The sequence below is a fragment of the Rhineura floridana genome, chromosome 11 (genome assembly GCF_030035675.1).
Source record: "Rhineura floridana isolate rRhiFlo1 chromosome 11, rRhiFlo1.hap2, whole genome shotgun sequence".
NCBI lineage: Eukaryota > Metazoa > Chordata > Lepidosauria > Squamata > Rhineuridae > Rhineura > Rhineura floridana.
In genome coordinates, this window is record NC_084490.1 from 39,615,871 (window position 1) to 39,641,146 (window position 25,276).

At 45.5% G+C, this 25,276-nt stretch overlaps 1 protein-coding gene and 1 pseudogene across 8 annotated transcripts in view; both read left to right on the top strand.

The window, feature by feature from the left end:
* NTF4 (neurotrophin 4) overlaps positions 1–13,129 on the top strand; it is a 19,528-nt gene extending 6,399 nt beyond the window's left edge. For 5 of the 8 annotated variants that reach the window (XM_061589746.1, XM_061589747.1, XM_061589745.1 and 2 more), the window contains exons 2-3: positions 4,569–4,961; positions 9,846–13,129. In XM_061589746.1, coding sequence (XP_061445730.1) covers positions 9,867–10,481 — 615 coding nt within the window. In that variant the 5' untranslated portion in view covers positions 4,569–4,961; positions 9,846–9,866 and the 3' untranslated portion in view covers positions 10,482–13,129. Of the gene's footprint in view, positions 1–91; positions 114–4,568; positions 4,962–8,255; positions 8,354–9,845 lie in introns of those variants that run through there. The other 3 variants (XM_061589750.1, XM_061589751.1, XM_061589752.1) reach the window with 3 other exon arrangements.
* A 4,470-nt stretch (positions 13,130–17,599) lies between these two features.
* On the top strand, positions 17,600–18,883 carry LOC133366737 (neurotrophin-4-like; annotated as a pseudogene).
* Positions 18,884–25,276: the final 6,393 nt, after the last annotated feature.

The window sequence follows — 25,276 nt, forward strand, 5'->3', positions numbered from 1 at the left end:
AGTGCCTGCAGCTTTGCACAGCAGCACCCACAACCCCCACTCTTTACATGGGAGGGAGCGAGGTCACGGCGCTGGGCATTGTGGGGGAAAAAGCTTATGCAAATAGCCTAAGGGTCAGTGCTTAACTCTCTCTTCACAAGTTGTTTGCTTAGCCACTAGGCACCACTCCCCTGCCAGGGAATCCAGAAGTCCAAGCCTCGCCCTATTATAAGCCAGAGAACACCAACTTCCAGAGTCCTTCCCCAGGCTGTCCTTGCTAACCCCAGGTCCAAGCAACACTTCTCTCATCCCAAGGAGGCTCAGTCCCTCTGCCTGAACCTGTTAAGATTACAATTTGTTCCTGGAGACATATCATGGCCTTGCAGGTCCTTTCGTCCTTCCACTCGCTGGGGAAGGCAGGCAGGAATACTGGCTATGGTGCCGGTGGTGACTGGTGCCCCCTGAGACTGGTGGGGTGGAAGACAGGTGAAGCCTAACATAGGCAGTGCCAACTAATTATAGTTTTCCCCCCTCCTTCCTGAGTTCTGTAAGAGTCACACTAAGACTAAGAGGAAGGGGACAGCCAGGGCCACCCACTGGATGGGACGTAAGTAGGCAGGCAAGTGGTGGCTGGCTGAGGGCAGATCCTGACATCGGTGGGGCAGAGTCCCATTTGCCTTAATGGACAAACCTCCACTGTAAGGGGCCCTCACTACACCCCAGTCCTTTCCCCTTACTCTGCCCATTAGTCCGTGCTGTTCTCTGGATCTGGAAGGTCAGGAGTTGCCAATGTACTAAACAGGAACACATGCATGCGTGAATGTATGAGCGCACATTTTGTTCACATCTTGCAGTCTGATCCCTTAACCCTTTTCTATGCAGTCTCTCCTAGCCATGCTAATACAAGGAGGCTGATTATTTCCCCGATGCCTCGTGGTCCTTATTCCTCCCCCTCCCCCCCATGCTCCTGAGTACCCCCCAGGATGAGGATGCCTGTATTGGCAGGAGTGGGGTATATTAAGGATAGGTTCAGCTCAGCCTAGATTGGATGGATGGAGGAAAGCAAGAGGTTGGGGGGTTAGGGTCGGGAGAGACTTAGAGCTTCATCAGTGTCAGTTTCAAAGGCGAGATGGATTAGCCACCCTCCCAACCCCATCCCCCATGTGGCTGTCCTCCCCAGATGTTGCTACATCTGGATCCCATTCCCCTGGCTCCGGTCAGCAGCTGCAGAATACGCAGGCGTCACCTGATGTTTCCCAGCTGCCCCTGGGATGGGATGGAGCAGTCAGAGCTTTTGGGCTAAAAGGTGTTTTGTAAACCTCAACCTCCTTTTCAAAAGGGTTTGCAAGGAGCGGTGGGCATGACCTGCAGGTGGCCACGTGGAAGGGGTCATTTGTGGCACATGCCTAGACATCAGGCCTAGCATCGCTGGTGTTTTGGTTCTACAGGGTGATGTTCTAGACCACGGGCAAGAGAAATGTTTTTGAAGGGGACACCAGAGTTGGACTGACCCCCTGGGTGTTTGCCTCATGCATTCCCAAAGCAGGGCCACTGAGAAGCAAGAGGGAGGTAGCGGCCTGTTTGGGTGGATCTCGAAGGATGCAGAAGTGCAGGGGGGAAAGGCACTACAAAAACAAACGGGGCAAAACTCCCACAAACCTTCCCCCAACATCTCTGCAGGGTTAAAGTACTGAACGTTAGAAAAAGGGCACAGAAGCTGCAGCCAATAGATTAGAGCCATGGTCAGTACAATATAGGAATTCAGATGAATTTCTTCCTCTGGAGTTGCAGTGATGCTGCTTATTTAAAGATTGGAATATACAAAGAACTCTGCTGGCTCAGGCCAGTGGCCCATCTAGTCCAGCATCGTGTTCTCACAGTGGCCAGCCAGATGCCTCTGGGAAGCCCGCAAGCAGGACCTGAGTACAACAGCATTCTCCCCACTTGATTCCCAGCAATTGGTAGACAGAGGCATGCTATCTGTAACACTGGAGGCACAGCATAGCCATCATGCTTAGTAGCCACTGATAGCCTTATCTTTCATCAATTTATCTCATCCTCTTTTTAAAGCCATTCAAGTTGGGGGCCCTTGTCACTACCTCCTGTGAAAGCAAATTCCACAGTCTAGCCATGTGCTGTGTGGAGAAGTGTTTTAATTTGTTTGTCTTGAATCTCCCAACATTCAGCTTCATTGGATGGCCCCGAGTTCTAGTTTAAACAATGGTGTTGCTTGAAGATGATGTCATTTCTTTCAATATTTGCAGCATATTTCCTTCCATGGTTCCACCCTTTTGGATATTCCAGCATTGACTTGGGATGTTTGGGATCTCATTGTCCTGTAGTGGGGCCCTAGATAGTGTTCTTCCTGATAGGTTGCTTCCATTTCTGGGTCTCCTCAGCTTTTCCAGGAGCATCAATTGCCATTTTCATGGTTATTGATGTGCCCAGTGGCCTTCTTCTTGATGTGATGGGTTGGATCCTGATTAAATTAGGCTCCATAAAAATCAATGTGAATGTTAGTCATGGTTTTGTTGACCATCAGTTTAGTTCTGGATCATTCTGCCATCATTGTCTGCAAGTTTTAGGTATAGCTTAAAAGAATGGAGTGTGGACACTGCTGAGTGTCCACACCAAAAATCTGATAAACCTACTTTATATTGTTTGTATGTTTAGGGAAATGTTAGATGTTTTGTTTGAGGTTCAAGTATAATTTGGGGTTTGCATCCTTCCTTCTAATTGCAAACTCAGATGGTTGTGTGCTGATAGGACTGGAACCAAAATGGGACCTCTGAGAATCAAAGGGAGATATCAGCCTGCATGGGCGAAACCTGAGGTATGCAGAAGTACGAACCACCACCACCAAAGGAGGTCAACCCCCCCTAAATACGCCTAATAAAGACTGCACATTGTCAATGGCATCTAAAAACTAAGCCTAACAGTTTATAGCAATATCCTGAGGAGCGTATAGCTGGTTGACTGGCTCAAACCTTGAACAGTAGCGCTTCTTTTAGAAGGTGTGGGTACACTGCAACATTTTGTTGTAGGTTCTATTGTAAGGTACAACCCTAGTCTGTGTGCTGTTCCCCTCTATTGCCTGGTAAGGGCATTAAGATCAACAAACGGAGCCTGGTTAGTTTTGCCATACCCTGATGATTATTGGCTTGTGGTAACACGGAGGCAGGCTTTTTCACTGGTGGCACCAGTGTTGTGCAATGCTTCCCATGCTGAAATATGAGAGGCCCCATCAGTATTGGCATTCTGCCGGCTCTTGAAGACACACCTGTTTCAACAAGCATTCCCCTGATCTCCTAACCTGAACCTCCTGTTTTAATTGCTATCTTAACTGTTTTAATTGTAATGCGATTTGAATGGGCTTGTTTTATTGCACATTATAGAGGTGGATGTTTATTTTAATATTTTGATGGGATTGTTTTACTGTATATTATAATTATATTTTATTTATGGTTTTATACTTGTAAACTGCTTAGTCGCAATTAAGTGGTATATAAATTAAATAATCACCATCATTGTTGAAGGATATGTTCTTCATGATCTCTTGAGGAGAGTCCAGAGGCCTATGTAATTTCATGGATTAGAGTAGGGGTAACCAAAATGGTGCCTACTATATATATATATATATATATATATATATATATAGTATATATATATATCTCCCATCATCCCCAGCCAGCATGGCCAATGATAGGGGGTGATGGGAGATGTAGTCTAAAACATCTGGATGGCACCATGTTGACTATCAAAATGAGCAAGAGCTGGGCAGGGAGCCTGCATTCCTATGTTCTTTACAAACTTAATGGGATCCAGAAAGTAAGCAAGTGGTACGTGGAACCAGATCTCCTTGGGGAGAAGGCAGACTTAGTGAATTTCAGGCATGGGGCAGAGATCCAGGACTTCTGCATTAAGTGAAAAGGGAACAAACACACAAGGTTCTCTAGGAACACAGGGATACAAACGGCACCTGTTGCACTGTACCTTCACCTAGCAGGAGTCCTCCTGTTCAATGATTCTGCCAGCCAGCCAGCCAGCCATTCCTTGGAGATATTCTATTCCATCCTTCTAGTTTTCCAGGCTTTTTCCCCTTTTCCATCTGACTGGTCAGCATTCTGTGGCTACTGAGCATGATCAGTCCCCATTTTGTAGATAGAGAATTTGCCTCTTAGGTTTTTTTAAAAATACATTTTTGTACTTTGGCAAACCTAAGCATTCTGACTCTTGCTTCTTCTTTCTCAGTGGCCCTTTTTAAGGTTTTGGCTCACCATCTGAGTTTACTGTTAGGCATCGTCCCCGACCTTTAGCCATGCTGGCTAGGGCTGATGGGAGTTGTAGTCCAACAATATCTGGAGGGCATTATATTTGCTACCCCTGAAGGAGTGATGACTTGATACACTGAAGCTATGGAAGGCTGGAATACCTCTCAGAGGGGATTTTATGTAATGGTAAAGTAAAATGGAGGTACTGAAACCCTGAAGATCTTTGCAATGAAACTAGGAGGTTGAAGCAGATGGAATGATACCCTAGGACTCCTCCATTCTTTCAACTGAAGAGTGTGTGTTTTGTCTCCTTGCCAGATGCTGTGAGTGACATCAAGCCGTCAACCAAATCAACATCCCTGGACATCTTCCTGTCCCTTGAGCCAGAGCTCTTTCTCAACCTTAAGACGAAACACTTACTTGTGGGAAAAGGTACCTTCTCCTTGCTCATCCCATGGAGAAGCGAAGATGCAGCATGAGATTTGCAGATATCCTGAGGAGCCCAGACTTTCAGGCACATGACCTGCAAGGAGCTATCAGCACCCCTTAAGGACAGGGCAGCAGAAAGCAGCCCCTGTAAAGATAAAGGATCCCCACTCTTCCCAGGTTGGCTTGCATCAGGGACTATCCAAGCAAGACCCCAACCTGGAAGGTCATGATTAAAACCCAGGATCTGCTTGGCTGTGCTTGAAGGAAACATTGAACCCACAGGTAACCACCCCTTCTACTACATCATCATTATTGTTTTTGCTATTGTTATCAAATTTATATACCGCTTAAGGCCAGAATAGGCTTCTGTCAGTGCAGTTAAAACAATGTGTACTCAGAATTAAGTCCTATTTAATTCAAAAGATTTTACCCCCCAGGTAAGTGGGATTAAGATTGCAGCCTATGTGGTTTACAAGTATAAAAACCAATTCCACCAGCATTACAGTATAAATATCCAAAATTAAAAGACACAATAAAACAATCCCACTTAAAATATGAAAATATAAAATTCCATAATTAAAATATATAATAAAATGACACTGTAATTAAAACAATAGACTCAGGTCAAGAGATCAAGGGAAGGTCTCTGTACAGGTCACATCCACACCATACATAGAAAAGCATATTTAACAAACATTTAAAGCACATGGCTTTCCCTAAAGAATCCTAGGAACTGTAGTTTGTTAAGGGTGCTAGGAATTGTAGTTCTGTGAGAGGTAAACTATAGTTCCCAGAATTCTTTGGGGGAAAGTCAAGTGTGTTAAATGTGCTTTCAATGTATGGTGTGGGAGTGACCATGCCCATGGACCTCACTCACAGCCCCTCCTTTCCATCCTTGATTTGGACCTCTTTCCCTTCTGCCCAACTCTGCTGAAGCCAATCAGCTCTTCGCGTTCCAAAGGGCTCAGGCTTTGTAGCATTTAACACAGGATGATGGCCCTCTGTCCCCCAATTCCAGAGCAGAGCTAGGCGGAATTCAGGCTTATAAAATCTTCTGCTTTTTTGCCAGCACCGACACAGTCCCTCACTGCAGAAGCTCCTTGTAGTGGCTGCCACCTGCCATCCATCCAAGTCTAGACCCAAAAAGAAGTGACACTGTTGCCGTCAGTGGAGCATAGGCAGCTGCCGTATACCAAGTCGGACCACATGTCTATCTAGCTCAATATTGTCTACATTGACTGGCAGTGGCTCTCTAGAGTTTCAGGCAGGGGACACTCCCAGTTCTAAATGGAGATGCCAGGGACTGAACCTGGGACCTTCTGCATGCAAAGCAGATGCTCTGCTCGTGAGCCCTTCCCTGACTGCCACAGGTCCCTACGAACCCAAGTTCAGGCCCCAAAGCTGTGCTTATTGCTGCGGCCATTTTAAGCTACTGATGCTGCCATTGCCCATCATAGTGTAGGTGTGGGTTGGGCCCTGAGGGAGCTGGGGACAGAGACTGTGTGGGGAAATGTCGTCATGCACAAATACATTAAAAAAAATTGAAAGGGAAAAGTAGTGCTGGAGCAAGTAGGCAGGAACGGCTGCCTGCACGCCATCATCCAGCCCATGGTTGATCAACATTCTGCCCTCCATTGCTCTGGCTGGGGAACTTTTTTCAGCCTGAGAGCCACATTGCCTTCTGGACCAGCGTCCATGGGCCACATCCCAGTGGTGGGTGGGGCCAGAGGCCAAAGTGGGTGGAGCGATGAATGTAAATTTTACCTTTGTGTACATAGTAGGCTGGCTTCTACACACACTGCTCTCTGGCCCCCATCCAGGCAAGCAAGAGGTATCATTGCAGCTCAAGGACACATTGCAGGCGGGGAAACCCATTTGAGGATATTGACTCTCCCCAGGCCTTGCTCCTCATCAGCCCTGCTTCACAATATCCTGATGGGCCTGGAAGGCCGCATTCAATCCCTGGGCCTGAAGTTCGTCACACTCGCTCAGGTGGATGACCTGCAGTCTGGGGGCCACTTGCAGCCCCAATCTCATTTTCTTTACGCAGCCCCTGATGTTTCCTGTTTATCAGAGTTCCTTCTTTTTCCACTAGCGCCCTCCTTATTTTTCCTGGGGTTTAAAAGTGTTTTCTCCTCTTTCTGTGTAGTTTCAGAACATTTGGAAGTGAATGTATTTTATTTGATAAAAATTAATTGATTAAAAAAAAAAAAAAACCTTTTTCCTGATTGTATGGCTTAAGGAAAACAAGTGACCTCAACCCCCACCTAGATATCCAAGAACAAATTGGTAGACTTCTGTCATGTGTGTGTGTGTGATAGAAAGGAATTACCTTCACTTGCTTTCCAAGTAGCTGTATTTGTCTGTTGTCCTACTACTATCAGCACTATACCTACTATCCTCTGTCATCAAGCCCTATGGGGCTTACTTCTGAGCAGACCTGCACAGAATTGGGAATTCTAACCTGAAATGGTGAAAATTAAAAAAGGATAGCCTTTCTTTTGGATTAGTTAATCTAGCACCCTTTTATCTCTGGCTCCCACATCATTGACTCTGGCTCCGACTCCACCTACCACATAACCCCAAACAGATTTCTCTCTCCCCAAGGAACGTTGCCCTCCACACAGCGGTCAGTGAGGTGACAGAGTCAGGGTAGCACTGTATACCTGGTTTCCCTATGCCAAGCATTGCTACTGCTTACTGAGAAAGAAGGAGAGGTATAGGTGTGGGGTGCACAGTGCCATGGCCAGCACCAGACTGCCATGGGCCCCCATGCAGCCTTTAATACACTGGTCGTGCCACCTCTTGAGTTGCTGCATCACATCAGTGTGCATGCCTGCGATCACCCAAGATGGCAGTGTGGGCATCAACATGTCCCCGCCACCATCTTGGGTGATGGCAGGATGCGCACTGATGTGTTGATGTCCCCACTGCCATCTTCAGTGATGGGAGGCGTGTGCGCACAGTGTGCTGATGCAGCAACACAAGAGGCACAACCCGGTGCATTTAAGCACACACCAGCTGCATGTATGTGCAGTGCTGGTGTTCCCTGGGTGAGTGGAGCTCTTGCTCTGTGATCCGTGCCACTGTTCAGTTGCACCACACAAGCCAATGCTGGCAGGGATCATAGAGTAGGAGCTCCACCCTCTTGGCCCCAGCTTCAGGGGCCCTTGGTCAGAGCCCAACCTGGCTGCCTGCTGGTGCCAGGCCTGACAGTTGCCATGATATAAGTACAGTGTACCATTATGGCTAAACATGAAAGAATTTGCTCCACTGTCGCATTATGGTCTACTATTGCATCTCCTTAAACCCCCTAATATATCTATGTGCCCTGTCTAGGCCTCCATCTGCACTATACATTTAAAGCAGTAGCATACAGAGCTCCAGTTCCCACATTTCCCTGGGAACAGTGACTGATTGTTACACCACTCTGAGATATATAGCTCTGTGCAGGGAATAAGGGGTTTCTAACACCTCTCAGCACCCTTAACAAACTATGTTTCCCAGGATTCTTTGGGGGAAGCCAAAGTTGTTTAAAGTAGTATGATATGGCTTTAAATGCATAGTGCAGATGGGGCCTGATTGTTGCTTAGTGCTGGCAAAATTCTTCAGGCCTCTCTGCTTTGAGGTAGGCTTGCAGCCACCTGAAGGTAAATTCAGCTGATACTTGGCTGGTATTTTCAATTTTGCTGTTTTTGCTGGTGGTGTTTATATTTGTATTGTTTTATTCTGTTGATTATTTTTAACCTGTTGCTGTGGCAATAGTTTGAGATGCGTTAGTGTGTTTTATGTTATGCTTTTATTATTTTGCACTTTGTAATGTGTTGTTATGGATTATGTTTTAACATGTTGTGAGTTGCCTTGAGAGGTATAACTGTGAAAAGAGACTGATACATATCAAAACAAGGAACATTTGCACACAACAGATTATCACAGACTTGGTGCTGCTCATACATGCAAGTTTTACACAGCATCCACAAAATGTATTCCTTGTCAAAATGCCATCCCATGTTATTTCCCCATTTACTCTGGATTTATTGTTTCCACACAAAATCTAATTCGTTTTTTTTAAAAAAACAGAAATGGTAAATCTAGATTAAATGGGTGGGGGATACGAGATGGCATATTGATGCCAACAGTGTCATATGGACGCTGCAAAAAACTTGCATGCATGAGCAGCACCCAGTGGTGTAGTGGCAAATTCAGAAGGGCAGGGTCCCTTCATGATAGTGACAGCTGCCACCACCCCCTTCTAAGATTATACAACCTTCTACGACTAGAATAATCTGGCCAGGTTTGAATACTACTTTCTGCTTCTCTATCACTATAATCATGTGACTATCCTTTCTCATTGTCAGAGATATTGCTTGAATTACAGAATTCAGTTTCTACATGTTTATCTCCTACGAACCAATTAGCATCAAAGGGGAGTGTGTTAGCTACTGAGAAGAGTCTTCTCAGTTGCTGTTTCACCTCCTTTCACTCTGATTGGCTCCAATAAGCAAGCAAGGACAAGGAAGCATGTTAGAAGCCTCTTCTCAGTGGCCAGCACACTCCCCTTTCATGCTGATTGGTTCATAGGATGCTGAAGACATAGGGACCATGCTGGGACATGGCTCCCCAAAAAGGAAGGGGTCTAAGACCTCTGAGACCTTGGACAACTACACTCCTGGCAGCACCCAATAAACTGCCGTGTGGAAGTGCTGTAGGGCCCAGTACCAATGGGGACACCCGCCAGAACCCAGGGGACACAACTGGGGATGCAGGATGCAATGCACTGGAAGTTTCATTGTTCTGTGGCATTGTGGGTAAAAATCATGGCTGCTGACATTTTTTTGTGTTGACTGGCCATGCCTTTTTTCTTTCTTTCTTTACCCACAGTGCCATGGAATGATGGCACTTCCAAGTGCATTGCATTTTGGGAAAACTAAGATGGTTGCTGAAACTGTGGCTTCTGTGGGATCATCAGGCAGCATCCTGACAAGGGTCCCCTCAACTCTGGAGATGGCACTGGGTGACCCTCCCAGAGGACCAGAGGATAATGGGGTAGGGGGAAAGCAATGGTGGGAATGGGGTGGATCAATAGATCGGTCTTATTTTCTGAGTGTTTTGCTGACAGACATGTAGCATTTTGGGGGGGGGACTAATTTCTTTCTGTTTTCACAGGTCCCCGCCGTGCAGGGAGTGATGCTTGTTCTGTTCCATGCCATGGTCACCCCATTGCTCTGTGTCATCCGTGCCGCCCCCCTTCCTAGTGCCAGTGCCCAAACCAACACCACTGATGTCTTCTGGGCCGAGACCCCCCTGAGAGACTGGGATCTCTTCTCTCCACGGGTCACCCTTTCCAGCCATGAGCCTGCAGAACCCCCCTTGCTTTTCCTAATGGAGGACTCCAGCACCCAGCCAGTGCAGGCTGCGAACATAACTCTCAAGTCCAAGCGGTCACTGGATGGATCTATCCGCCGAGGAGAGATGTCGGTGTGCGATAGCGTCAACATCTGGGTGACGGACAAGCGCACAGCCGTAGACATCCGTGCCAAAACTGTGACAGTGCTCTCTGAGGTCCAGACGCTCACTGGCCCACTGAAGCAATATTTCTTTGAGACTAAGTGTAACCCAGCTGGGGGCACGGTGGGTGGCTGCCGGGGCGTAGACCGCCGCCACTGGATCTCTGAGTGTAAGGCTAAACAGTCGTATGTGAGGGCCCTCACTATGGATTCCGACAAGATTGTAGCCTGGCGTTGGATCCGGATTGACACCTCCTGTGTCTGCACCCTGCTCACTCGCACCGGCCGGACGTAGGGAGGAAGAGGGGTGTGGTCCATGTTTGTTGCTTTGGCTATCCAAGACCTGCCCAGCCCACCTCCATGGCACAGGATATACTCAGCCGTGGGGTGATGTGAACCTTAGGCCCAATATGGCCTCTCTTTGGCCAAGGGGCGTGTGCAGTGTTTCCACTGGACAGAGAGAAGGGTATGTGTGGTCTCTGCTGATTGACAGGCACCTGGCTGCCATGTCTAGCCCCACTTGTGCTCCAGCCAAGCCAGGGCTCCAAATCAACAAAGCACATAGCCATGTCTACAAGCGGTGGCCATTTGCTGACTGGGACAGACGATATTGCTGCACCTCCTTCACAGGGCAGAGAAGTGAACTTTAAGCACTGCTGGGAGGTCGTCAGGCAGCCTTTGGGGACTGGAGGACAGAAATCTCCATGCTGAATGGGACATGAAGGGGTCCCTAGTGGTCCAAAGTGATTACCAGCCACATTATCAGGGCACTGGAGTCTTGGGGCTCCTGCTTTTGAGTCACTTGAGTCTGGCCTTCGCTGCCTGCACACATCCCCCCAAAAGCCTTCTATCTGCAGCCCTGCAATGCCCGATGGACCCCAGTGCTCCTCCCTCCGCGCAGTCATCTCTATCAAGGTTTTTCAGACCCTGGGGGAACCCTCTCCATCTCAGCTGATTTACCAAGGATTCCCTGCGTGCAAGAAAAAATGCCCCTAACCCATGTTGTAGGGCGCATTGCCTGTACATGTGCGGCCACCAGCCCCATCTGCTAGGCCTCACCACTGCTTTGTGCACACCAAATGTGCAGCCTCACATGCACCCTACTTTCTCTTTCAGCTGCCCATTGGGGAGGGAATTCCATCATTGCCAGAGGCTTGTCTGCCATTTCTGATAGATTCATTGAGGAGCCTCGGATGAGCTTCTGAGGGATACCTAGAGTTCTTTTGGAACACAGTTTTGGGGGGGAAACCTGGTGTGCTAGGTATAAATTTACTTCTGGAATCCCCCCTCCTCTCCTCCCATTCTTTTTCCTCTCTTCATATTTATTACCTCCCTTCCCTCCAGCTAGAATCTGTGTCTGACCTGATCCTGTCATTTTAATTATTAACTTATTTATGTACACTGCTCTTTGTGGGGGATAATTTCTAGGAAAGTGTGTGTGTATGTGTGTGTGTGTTGTGTGTGTAGGCGACTGGGGTGGATTAAAAAACAAAAGACATGTCTGCTACTTGATTTCCTGTGTCCTCAATGTCTTACTTTCGGGCGGGGGGGGAGCAGCCTGTGGAAAGCAAGACTCATGGAGAGAAAAAGTAGATTGAAACCATCGCTCACACTCCCAGCCTTCCTAGTACCTCTTCCAGGCTGCATACACACCATACATTTAAAGCACATTACTTCCCCCAAAGAACTCTGGGAATTGTAGTTTGTTAAGGGTGATGGGAATTGTAGCTCTGTGAGTTAACTACAGTTCCCAGGATACTTTGGGGGAAGTCATGTGCTGTAATTACATGGTGTATATGCAACCTCACTCTCAACAAACTGCACTTTTTACCACACACACACTTTTGCAAACCAGAAAAACTCTTGTGGGCACCACATACATGCTGCACCTTTCCCCTCCCCAGCTGTAAGCCTTCTGAAATGCTCCATGCTGTGATTAGGCTTGAAAAAATCCTTCTCTGGGTTAAAGATTACTTTCTAGCTTAATTTCAGCTGGAGGGGGAGAAATGGGGGGCATGGGAAGGACTCTGCAGGTCCATGTGTACTTGCTGGTGCCAGATTAACGATGCACGCATAGGATGTCAGTTGGTTATGCTGCATGAGCAAATTGGTTCTACAGAGCAACAAGAGAAATGCTATTGAAATAATGGAACATTTGCTGCTGTAAGGGAATGGGTGACCTACTGCTTTTAAGGGGTTACAACAGCGCAAGGATGAGAATCTGTGGCCCTCCAGATGTTGGACTGCAACTCCCATCATCTCTGACCACTGGCCATGCTGGCTGGGAGTCCAACCACTGGCTAGGGCTGGTGGAGTATGTTGTCCAACAACATATGAAGCACCACAGGTTCCTCATTCTTGCAACAATAGATATGCATACCCCTGCATAAATGGACATGCTTATATGTTTTACTGACTTGCTGATTTATTTCGTGTGTGTGTGTGTAAAATGATTCAAGCATGGGGCAGTAGGAGAATGCATTATCACTGGAGCCATTAGGAGCACTATCTTTCTCCTTTTCAACCACTACATGAGTACTGTTGATATCCATACATTCTTTACCATTTATTTATTTTAAAAAAATATATACCTCTCTCAGCATGATAGTTGCTGTGGACAGGCAAAGTGTGCTCCTCATCTAAGGAAGGACTGTTGCTCTGTGGTAATGCATCTGCCTTGCATACAGAAGGCCCCACGTACAATCCCTGGCATCTCCAGGTAGGGTTGGGAGAGAGCCCTGTCTGAAATCACTGGAGAGCTGCCGCCAATCAGCGTAGACAATACTGAGCTGGATGGACCAAAGTTCCGATTCAGTATAAGGTAACTTCCTATGTCCCTATCCCCAGCACTATCATGGGCAGTATCCAATACAGGGGCAGCTAACCTATGGCCCTCCAGATGTTGGACTACAGCCATAATTCCTGACCATTGGCCATGCTGGCTGGGGCTTATGGGAGTTGGACAACAACGGGAGGGCCACAGGTTCCCCACCCCTGATCGGATAGGTGATGAACACACACCTATTGCAGCGGTGCCTGGAAGTTAGTTCCAGCTTTCTCTGGGTTGTACTTTTAAGATCTCTAGGAAGGTTAAAATGGGGCTGGGGAATCTGCGGCTTTCCAGATTGGACTCCAGCTCCCAGCAGCCCCAATCCAGCATGGCCAATGGTCTGGGATGATGGGAGTTGGTCCAGCGACATCTGAATAACCACAGACTCCCCACCCCTGCCTTAAAATCAGTTTAGAAGTCTGTGAGAAAACTGATAGCTGTGCAAAACTGGTCAAGGTGCAAAGAGGAATGCTGTGAGTAACCCAATGCAATTTTGAACATACAACTCAGGAAAGCACCAAATCACAGACTGCAGTAGGCAGACACAGATACAGGCAAGAAACAGACACTCTTTCTCATATGTATTCACATATACACATGCAGAAAGAGCACCTCTCTTGCACTTATAGACCACTAACCAAACAGGGCTACCTTCATGTCTGAGAGGCCCTGAAAAAGTGTCCCCCATGAGCTCTTTTCTGGCAGCACACTTAGCTAGTGGCAATGCCTTTGGAAACTTCTCACAACGCTACAGATGAGATCATATACTAATAGGAACAACAGCCGTCTTTCTGTTTCAGTCCTTTTGGAGCTGCCAGTGCTAATAGCCACATTCACCTTACCACCAGCAGCCAGCTCAGCCCCTCCGTGCAGGAGCTCCTTGTGGCTGCCACTGCGACCTACCAGCCACCTCTGCCTGCATCAGGATAAATGCCGCGGTTGCCATCACTGCCCACCAGCCTGCCACAGGTTTCTTCAAACCCAGTTTCCAGCCCCAAAGCTGTATGGCCACTGCAGCCACCTTAAGCATGATGGTTGCCAGTGCCCTCCATGGTGTTGATGGTGACTGGGACCTTGAGGGAGTTGGGGACAGAAGGGGTGTGGGCATATGGCATGTACAAAGACAATGAAAAACATTAAAGTGAAAAGAGATGCCTGGGCAGGAATGGTCGCTGGTCCATCATGACCCAGCATGCAGTCAATTAACGAACTTCAGGATGCTCTGAAGTCACTGTTGCTCACCATCACCAGACAATAAATACTTCTTTTCAATAGGTGTGGAATCAACAGGGTGAAACACTATAGCCAGACTTCAAAGAATCTGCTCCAGCATTTGGCACATCGATTAATGGCCCAGCTGCTGAGCCGTAAACCCTTTAATATATCTATGAGCACTGTCAGATTCTTAGTGCTGCCAAATAACTTCAGAAATAACTTTAGGACACTAATCTGAGGGATTCTTGAATCTACCCTACTTTATATTCAGCTAATGCTAGTCGATAATAGCAAACAAGAGGACAAAGTCCTAAATATCATAGTCTCTGGATACTGTGACCTCTTGCTTGCTGTGCCAAGTGGCAGAGCACAGAAAGAGGTCTATTGATTTAACCGCACTATTGATTGAGCCACACCAGCAGCACTGTGAATGTCATCATAGCGTAAAGGGGAGAGAGATTGATAGAGCAAGGAAGGGAGAGGATGAGTGAAAAAGAAGTAGAGGAGAGGACAGATCCCAATAGATTAAAAAAAAAGAGCAAAATGTAACAGAAAATTATCCATGGTGCAGGTTAGTGTTAATGATGGGCCTTAGGTCTAGCAGAAAGGTTGAAAAAACATAATAGGTGTGGGAATGGGTACAGTTTAGACTGTCATTCTCTCTGTTAGTAATGTTCAGGAGCAAGCACAGATCCTTATTTAGCCAGAAAGGCATCACACACACTGGGCCTTCAGCCAGTCACAATTTCTTAGCCTAACCTACCTAAGAGGGTTGTTGTGAGGATATGAGAACTATGTACATGACCTTGAGCAGTTTGGAGGAAAAATGAAAATGGACTGCCTTCAAGTTGATTCCAATTTATGGCGACCCTATGAATACGGTATTCACGGTAAGCGGTATTCAGAGGGGGTTTACCGTTGCTTTCCTCTGAGGCTGAGAGGCAGTGACTGGCTCAAGGTCACCCAGTGAGTTTCATGGCTGTGTGGGGTTTCGAACCCTAGTCTCCCAGGTCGTAGTCCAACACTCTAACCACTACACCACACTGAGGAAAGGTGGTATACAAATGCATTAAGAAAGAAAGGTCTCAGCAGGTTAAGGGGCACCTCAAGGACAAGAAAAAACTTTAGAGGAAAAAAAACTCGAATTGACAACAACTAAAACAACAACCTGCAAGCAACCTGACATCCAATGGTCATGGAGTGCTGATTGCTGTGTGGGAGGCATAAGAAGTGGAGAAGAGGCTTCCTGCTCTGGATGATGGCATGGCTGGCTGGAACCTACCTTGAACAGGAGTACTCCACACTTGCAACGCTTCAGGTCTCAATTCTTTACTATGATTTCTTATATGTAGATTTCCCGCACCACCTGCCACTCACTTTTGATCCTTGAGAATTTTGGTTTGCATTTTGAAAAAAGCATCTGTAACAGCTCCAGTGTTCTGTGGAGCAAAAAGCTTCTGTGCCATGTATGGGCAACTAAGCTTCCCTTCCTCCATGCACTCAGCCACATTTCTCTCTCCACTTAACCATACCTTCCCTTGAAAGAAAGAAAGAAAGAAAGAAAGAAAGAAAGAAAGAAAGAAAGAAAGAAAGAAAGAAAGAAAGAAAGAAAGAAAGAAAGAAAGAAAGAAAGAAAGAAAGAAAGAAAGAAAGAAAGAAAGAAGCTGAATATTTTTGTTAAAATAGACTTGCATCATAAATTGGTGAAAAACCGAGCTGGATTTCTTTTTTCAATGCAGAGACAATGACAAATTTAGTTTCTGAGAGACTGCATGGTACACACCATCCTTTTAAATCCCATGGGTTCCCCCAAAGAATCCCAGGAGCTATAGTTTGTTAAGGGTGCTGGGAACTGAAGCTTTGTGAGGGGTAAATTTCAGCCGTGTGCTTTAACTGTGATTTAAATGTCTGGTGTGTACATAGCCAGAGTCTGGGTGAGTAGTCAGACCAAATAGATCCAATTCAGCACTGCAGCATTGCTTATCTTGATGGCTGTCAGCATCTAATGCTTGTTCCCAGCCCTGTGATCCCTCAGCTGGAGATGGATATGTGCCCTACCAGCGAGGGTTAGCCCTTATGGACCCGAGCAGGTATGGCTATGGTTGCTGCTGTTTTGAGCACCCAGAGGAGGCTGGTCCTTTAAGGGCAAATGGGACACTGCCCCCCCTAGTCTGCCCTTAACCAGCCCCGACCTGCTTGTCTTCTGCTTACCTCCAACCAATCCAAGGTGTAGCATGCACACCAGCTTCCCCCTGCTTAGGGCCTCTTCAGGCATCCTTTTTATTGTGCATTCATGATGATTTGTGCTCATGATGCTATCTGGGCAGTCATACACAAGCCACATTCAATACTGTTTGTGCCTGGATTTCCAGTCAATGCCTATTTTGTAACTTCCTGCTGATCTCATACCTTTTTACACCACAAATACTCTGGTTCATTTTTGTTCCACTTTTGTTGCGTTATAGGACAGCAAAACTGTGATAGCATTGGGGAAGCATTGCAGAACAACTAGTAAAGAATAAATCCACCACTAAATGTAAATGTACTGCCTTCAAGTCAATTCCGACTTATGGCGACCCTATGAATAGGGTTTTCATGAGGCTGAGAGGCAGTGACTGGCCCAAGGTCACCCAGTGAGCTTCATGGCTGCGTGGGGATTCGAACCCTGGTCTCCCAGGTCGTATTGAGTCAAGAACAGGTTGCTGAATACATCCATAACAAAATACTAGTCTGGAAGGACCCTTAGTCTCAGAACTTAGGAGAGAGAAGGATGGGGACCAAACATTTATTTATTTATTGCATTTATATACCACCTGTCTGCCAAGGCACCCAAGGCGGTGCCTAGAATTACTGGGCTCTGCCTGTCATTGACTCTGGCTCCACCTATTGGTCCCCCTGTTTTACCTGTACCAATCGGCACCAGCCACCACTGCATGCAACCCTCCCCAATTTTAAGTTTTCCTGTCCATCAAAGGATGGGCATCTGAAAACTGCCTTGGGGTCCAGCCTTGTTTGCCCCAAGTGGGCCCTGAAATAACAAACCTGGCTCTTATAAACTAAAGCTGATCCACACGTCATACATTTAAAGCACTCATACACAACTTAACAGTCATGGCCTTCCCCCAAAGAATCCTGGGAACTGCATTTGTTAAAGGTGCTGTGAACTGTAGCTCAGTCAGAAGTCTCCTAACAACACACAGCACTCTTAACAAACTACAGTTCCCAAGATTCTTGGGGGTGAGGAACGAATCATGTGTTTTAAAAGTGCTTTAAATGTATGGGGTGGATGTGACCTTTCACACAAGCATTTTCCCAGACTCATTTTTTAATTTTTTTCCTTGCACAGGTTCCCCATCATGGAGAAAGCGATGCTAATTCCATTCTTTGCCGTCGTCACCTCATTGCTGTGCATTATGCATGCCATTCCCCTTCCCAATTCCACTGCCCTCTTCAGAGCAAGAGATGTCCTCCACACTGATACTCCAATCAGGGACTGGGAGTTTGTGTCTCCACATTTCGCCCTTTCTAGACATGAACCTCCAACCCAACCCTTGTTGAAGAACTCCAAGGCCAACGCGAGGCAGACAGCATGTGACAGCATACATGCCTGGGTGACAGACAGGTGTGTGGCTGTGGACATAAGAGGTGAAAACTGTCGGAATTCTATTGAGTTGCATAGCGGAATGGAGAGTATTGAGCGAGCTTACGTGTGTGGGTTTGAATCTTTGCTAAGATTCTTCCTTCCCTGCAGATTAGTCAGACAGAGACTTTAAGCTGTAAAATAAGAAACAACTACTTTATTCTGGAAGTACATGCTTGATAGGAAAGAGTCCTTACATCTAGTTAACTAACTATGTTGGAGCAGTCTGCACTGGTCCCAGTGCAGCTCTCATGCTGGTTGAGAGGGAGAGACAAAGGAAAGATGTCTGCTCCCCTCTCGAGAGAGAAGGAACAGGGAAGGCGGGAAGGGATCAACATCCTTTCCATATCAGTCTAGCAGGAGGGGGAGAGACGGCAAGGATCAAAGGACAGGTATAGCCTGGCAACAAGGAGGTCTCCTCCCTAGCTACCCTTTTTCAGAGCTTGGAAAAGTTACTTTTTTGAACTACAACTCCCATCAGCCCATCCAGTGGTCATGCTGGCTGGGGCTGATGGGAGTTGTAGTTCACAAAAGTAACTTTTCCAAGCTCTGCCCTTTTTAACCCCATGCAGCCTCAACCCACCAAGTTGTTGAACCTCATATATTCCAACAAAAACATGACAGTGCTCCCTGAGGTCCAGTCACCTCAAGGCCGGCTCGAGCAACATTTCTATGAGATCAAGTGTAACCCCAAAAGGGACACGACAGATGGTTGCCGGGATGTGGATTGAAGCTACTGGATCTCTGAGTGCAAGACTGCCCAGACATATGTGAGGGCCCTCACTATGGATCTTCGCAACATTGTTGCCTGGCGCTGGATCCGGATCAATACGTCATGTGTCTGCATTATTTGCCGTGCTCACCCATGGCGGACAGATGCAGGGAACTGTAGAGGGAAGAAAGGGGCATCATCGAAGGCCTTGTCAGGAGGTGATGCAGGGGGCCTGAGTCTCACATGTTTGGGGCTGGGCCCCATATTTTCTGCCCCTTCACCCCTTTAAAAAAATAAACACATTGATTGTTTTACCTTGCTTGCGGAAGGAGTGCAGAAACTTTTTAAACTCAAGGGCCACATTCCCTCAGAGGGAACCTTCTGGGGGCCATATGCCAGTGGTGGATGGAACCAGAGGCAAAGCGGGCAGAGCCAGATGCAGAAGTGGGCAGATTAACAGGTGTGGTTCTTACCTTTGTACAGTAGATCACATTCCAGCCACACAAAAGTCAAAGATTTCTACACAAACACACACGCATATACACATCTAAGGCAAGCAAACAACATTCTAACAGATCAAAGAAAGCTAACTTTATATTTGGATTTCTTTGCCACAAGTGCTTGTGCTCTATCTCTCTATCTGTGCAATCAATAAAAAGACTTTCCAGTGTTCAAGTGTGCTAAAAACTGGTGTGAATCTACAAGTTCTGAAACCCCCCATCTATCTGTCTAACCATCTGGAGACTCGAAGTCTCTCCTAACACCCCAGCCTTTTTAATCCTTCTCAGTTCCCAAAAAACTGTATTTTACACACATAAATACCACCATATTGGACCCTCCACTCTCATGGCTAATCTGTGGAACACTCACAATTGCCTTTCTGGAAAACCAGAAGGGAAAATGTTCGCTGGCCCTGTGCGTCACCTGATGGCTGGAAGTAGAATTGCAAGGCTTTATTAATGAAATTGCAGTTGATGGGTTTCCCTTTATAGAAGAATCTTCACCAGCCTTGAACCCGACTTGCTGGGGCTGATGGGACTTGCTGTCCAAAACATCTGAAGGATACCAGATTACCAAGGGATGTTGTAGTAGATTCTTGAAACAATCATTTCTACACAGTAACAAGATGAGTGTTATTGAAACAATGGGACACTGCTCTGTGGGAACAGATAGCCTTGAAGTATGCTGATTTTGTAAAGGATTACATTAGTTATTATATTAATTGCAGCACACATTCTTTATACCAGTTCATTCATATCAGAAAAAAGATTGTTATTACTATTACATTTATATTCCACCTTTCCTCCAAAAAACTCGAGGTGGTGTACACGGTTCTCCTCCTCTCCATTTTAACCTCACAATAACCCTGTGAGGCAGGTTAGGCTGAGAGACTGTGACTGGCCCAAGCTCACATCCCAGCCAAGTGCGGATTTGAACCCCGGTCTCTCAGGTCCTAGTCTAACCCTCTAACCACTACACCACACTGACCCACCAAGTAAACAGAGAATGTCATAGATGTTTTCTGTAAAATTTGCTATGAATATGTTATAAATGATTTTTTAAAAACTGGTTGAAATACAGGCTGTGGGAAAGAGAGTTTGTTACTACTGGGGACATTAGAAACACTATCTCTCCTCTCCCCCAGTTGATTAAAAAAAATAAATTAAATGCCCTCTAGACATAGATGGAGAGCAGGTGTCACAGGTCCTACCTATCCATTGCAACTATGCCAGGAACCAGATCCAGCTTTTCTCAGGTTCTGCTTGAAGTACTACAGAAACTGATCAAGCAACTATAGGACAATTCATGCAAACAGAAAAGTAGTGAATAACAAAGGTGCAAGCATTGAAAAAGCTGTCAGATTTTGAAATGATAGTGGTTAACACAACGTCTGTAGCTAAAGATCAAATCTCTAACATTTATACACTATTAATAGATAAAGATATGGGCAATCTCACAGGCCTTAAACAGCAATGGAAAAATGACATACTGTAGGTATAACTATAGAAGATCAGGATTGGATAAAATTGTGGAACAGGCCAGACTTGGATACACCTGCAACACAAGTTAAAGAATAAATACTTAAATTAGCATACCGGTGGTATACCACTATGCTGTCTAGAATAACAGCGTCTGCTTCTCCAATTTGTTGGAGAGGATGCCAAATGGAGGGTATGTATTAGCACATGTGGTGCTAATGCCCCAGGGTGATGGAATTTTTGAAAATGGTTTTTACCCAGATTAAAGCTATAGTTAAATTGCCATTGGACAACACCCCCAACTGGCATTACTTAATCTGTTGGATGGAAATAATGCAGACTTAAAATGCAAAGAATTACTCAGGCATCTGTTGACGGCTGCTCGATTAACCCTAGCCAGGCTCTGGAGGGACTTGATCAGGGCCGTAGCTGATTATTGACATAAAAAAAATCTGGCAACTGGCTGTGGCGGAAAAAAACCACTGCTAAATTAAAAGTATTGAGGGGACAAGTGAAAACTGACTATTTTATAGGAGAATGCTATAGTTTCATTTGTTTTATTAATGATAAAGCTAATAATATGATCCCTTCAGCACAATATGTACAGATGTGGAATGCTTGATCACCTTTACTGTATTATGGTATCAATCTTTGCTTGGTGCCCATATGCATTAAGATATGAATGGAATTTGTTAATGTTTTGTCCCACTCAGCAGTTTCAGCCATATGAAGGTCTACCTCCCAGCATATAGCAAATTACTGGATACATAACATTTGACAGCTTTAATACCTCTTTAAATACTTACCTGTATGGCTTCCTTGGCAGGCAGTTAATCAGTTAATTCGTTTAGTTGTTTAATTTCTTGTTAATATATGGGAGGAATAGAGAGGGACTCTGATTATTGACAGCAATAAGTGTAAAAGGATTTAGTATACTCCATTACCCGTAAGCAGTATATTCTGTGAAATTTCTTCTTTGTTGTGATTGCTGCATATTTTTCTGGAGTCAATGTAGATCTTTCTTTTTCTGTAAAAAAAGTTTTTAAAAACTTCCTCAATAAATGTAGTTTTGCTAAAAAAAATATGTAGTGAATAACCCAAGGCATGTTGAGCTTCAGAAAACTCTTCTTTGTGAGGAAATGCAATTTAAATGGTCACATTTGTCATTCGGCATGAGAACCCATGTTGTCACAATTTTCCCTGTTACCTATGCTCAGCCTGCAAGTGCTGTTGTTGATAGAGCCAAAACAACACACACACATGCACAAAAGGCTTGGCCATCAGCAGGGTTGGGGGAATCCCTCTGTTTGCAGAAGTACAAAATATCTTTAGAATAAAACCATAATGACCTCCGACCACCACCAAATAGTTCAGTGAGGATTGAGCATGCTCACTGGCAATGTTATGCTGACTGACTGTTGGGGGTGGGCACTGGAAAACCAAGGGAAAAGGGAATGGAATGGAGCTCCTCAAATTCTGAACATGAGTTCTGCACACTTGTTACATGAGATTCCCTTCACTGGTCCCTGCAGTCTGATGATGACAATACACTGGTCTTGATGGGGGAACCTTTGGTCCTCCAGATGTTGCTAAACAATAACATATATATTAACATATATATCAAGCCTGAGCAAGCATGGCCAATGGCCAGGCATGATGGGAGTTGTCGGGAGGGCCAAAGCGGGAAAACACACTTTCTGAAGAAAGTACCCAGCTATAAAATTTTAAAAGGTTCTTTTATTTCCAGATAGGATTACTGCAATTCTCTCTCAATGGGGCTGCCTTTTAAAAGGGTCTGGAAACTTCAATGAGTACAAAACGCTGCTGCCAGATTGTTATCTGATGCTTGAAGATCAGAACATAAAACTCTCCAATCTGACTCCATCTGCGCTGCTTGCCTCTTTGTTTCCAGGCTCCATTGAAAAGTGTTGGCATTGACATTTCAAGCCAAGAAATGGCTTGGGACCAGGTTACCCCAGAAACCACTTCCTCCCTGTATGAATGTGTCCTGGCTTTGAAGATTCACAAAAGAGGTGCTGCTCTCTGTGCCATCAATATCTGAGATTGTTGTTTTGCTGTCCTAATGGATGCATTGTTTAACTTCTTGTTTTCTTTTGTTGTCTTATGAGTCTCCTCCTATCAGATTTCTGTGAGCAGGGGTATCAGTGTGGGTTGGCCCATGCAATACCCAGACAGGAGAAGGGAGGGTTAAGAGCTCATGACGTTCTGGTGATGCCTCTCTGTGGGAGTCAAGAAGGCTAGGTGAAGGTCGGTTGACTCATCCAGATTTTCCCGCATTCTGCTCTAGCCAGAGGGAGGCAATGTAGGAAAAGAACAGACTGCAGTTTGAGTGAAACTCAGAAAGACAAAGAATCAACACACACCATATTTTTAAGCACATGAATCCTGGGAACGGTAGTTTGTTAAGGTTATTGGGAATTGTAACTCTGTGAGGGGTAAATTATAGTTCCCAGGATTCTTTGGGGGAAGTCATGTGCTTTAAATGTAAGAAATGTGAGCAAAACAGAGAGCTAGGTTTGGGTTTTCTGATGATTTTCTGGTATTGGCTGTGACCCTTGAGATCTGAAGTAGGGACAATGAACTGTGACTAACTTTAGAGTGTTTAAGCCATGGATGGGGAACCTGAGGTCTGCCAGATCCTACCAAACTACAACTCTCTTCATCCCTGACCATTGGACATGCTGGCTGGGAATTGGAGACCAACACCAACTGGAGGGCCACAGCTTCTCCACAGTTGGTTTAAGCTGTTTCCTCCACCTATGTTCAACCTGTATCTTTGTAAATACATGAAGAGATTACAAACAACCAGTAAACCATCAGTGGCCTCCTTCCAAATGAAACCAAACATGAGTAAGAGCTTCACCCTGGAACTTTTCACCATTTGGAGAAGTGAAGTGAGCCAAAAAGTTGTAATTTTAAAAAATATTGTAAGCATCTTTGATTATTGTATTAGAAAAGCTGGACATAAACAAATCCTTGTGAGATATCAACATCACTGGTCTTTAAAAGAGGATAGCATCCCATGTGTGGGGGTGTATGATCTGGGGACATCCCCAGTAATTGGCAATTATTGGTGTGGGGGCATCTCACCTGAGAGTGACTTATTAAAAAAACAACAAACATTCGGCCAGATACAATGCAAGAACATCTTAGGACAGTGTACCAGTAGCACAGGTATATGATTAGGGATGTCCCAAGAACATAAGAAGAACCCTGCTGGATCAGACCAAAGGCCCATCTGGTCTAGCACTGAAAGGCCAACCAGATGTCTATGTAAAATCTAGAAGCAGGTCATGAGCAGAATAGCACTCTCCCATTTCTGATCCCCAGCAACTGGTATTCAGAGACATGTTGCCTCTGATATTGGAGGCTACATAGCAATCATGACTAGAAGCCATTGCTAGCCTTATCCTCCATGAATTAGTCTAATCTCCTTTTAAAGCCACATTTTGGGGTAGCAAATTCCACAGTCTATGTGCTGTGTGAAGAAGTACTTCTTCTGTCTGTCTCTCCTGAATCTCCCACCATTCAGCTTAATTTGTTGACGCCTGGCTGGATCACTATGAGAATGAGAGAAAAAACTTCTCTCTCTGTATTTTCTCCACACCATGCATACGTTTATACAGTTCTTTCATGATTTTTTTTTCTAAACTAAAAAGGCCTAAACATTGTATCCTTTTCTCATAGGGGAGTTTCCCCAACCCCTTGACAATTTTGGCTTTTTAAGGGTAGAAACCTTCCAGTTCCTTATTCTGAAATATGGCCTGGGGACAGAGCTTGGAAAAGTTACTTTTTTGAACTACAACTCCCATCAGCCCTAGCCAGCATGGCCACTGGATTGGGCTGATGGGAGTTGTAGTTCAAAAAAGTAACTTTTCCAAGCTCTGCCTGGGGACCTCACTTTTACAGCATGTTGTACTTAAGCAACACTTTGAGTTAGACCAGCTTTTCCCAATCTTTGGGTCCCCAGATGTTGTTGGACTACAACTCCCATCAGCACCAGCGAGCATGTCCAATGCTCACAAATGATGGGAATTGTAGTCTGGCAACATCCAGGGACCCGAAGCTTGGGAAAATCTGGGCTAGAGCAATTGCTGGAGTGTTGCAAAGAAAATAGTCAACCGCCGGTCATGCAGAAGTACGACGGATGGTCCAACACTTATTTTGGAGTGTCTCAAAGGCATGTATACTTCAGCTCCTTATTGAAGCTGATATGTTGAATGAGGAACTGTGGTTGCTTCCAGACTTCAATCACACACTGTCAAATTCAGGTTGCTCAGTTAAAGTCAAGTTGCCACTCATATGCAAACAATGCGCTTCCCAAATTGGACTTTTTGCAATAAGGAAAGAGATGGGGAAACACACTGGAAGGTGTGAGATAACACTTGCTTCAACACACGGTCATCTAACTTCCCTGCAAACAAATAAGAATGAATGCTCAGGAAACAGGTCATTTGGAAGCAACCAAAGTTGAATGAGCTGAGCTGAATATTGTTATGCATTAATGAATGAAGAGTTTATATGTGCATGTGTCAAAAACGTTTGTGGGGGTTGCAACTGTGATGAGGGGCTTATAGTTGGGAGGCATGATTGAAGAGAAGGTTGTGATGGATTGTGTTGCTATGTCAGTGAATGGGCTGTGGTGTGTAAGTTTATTTATTTATTACATTTATACCCCGCCTTTCTTTTCATG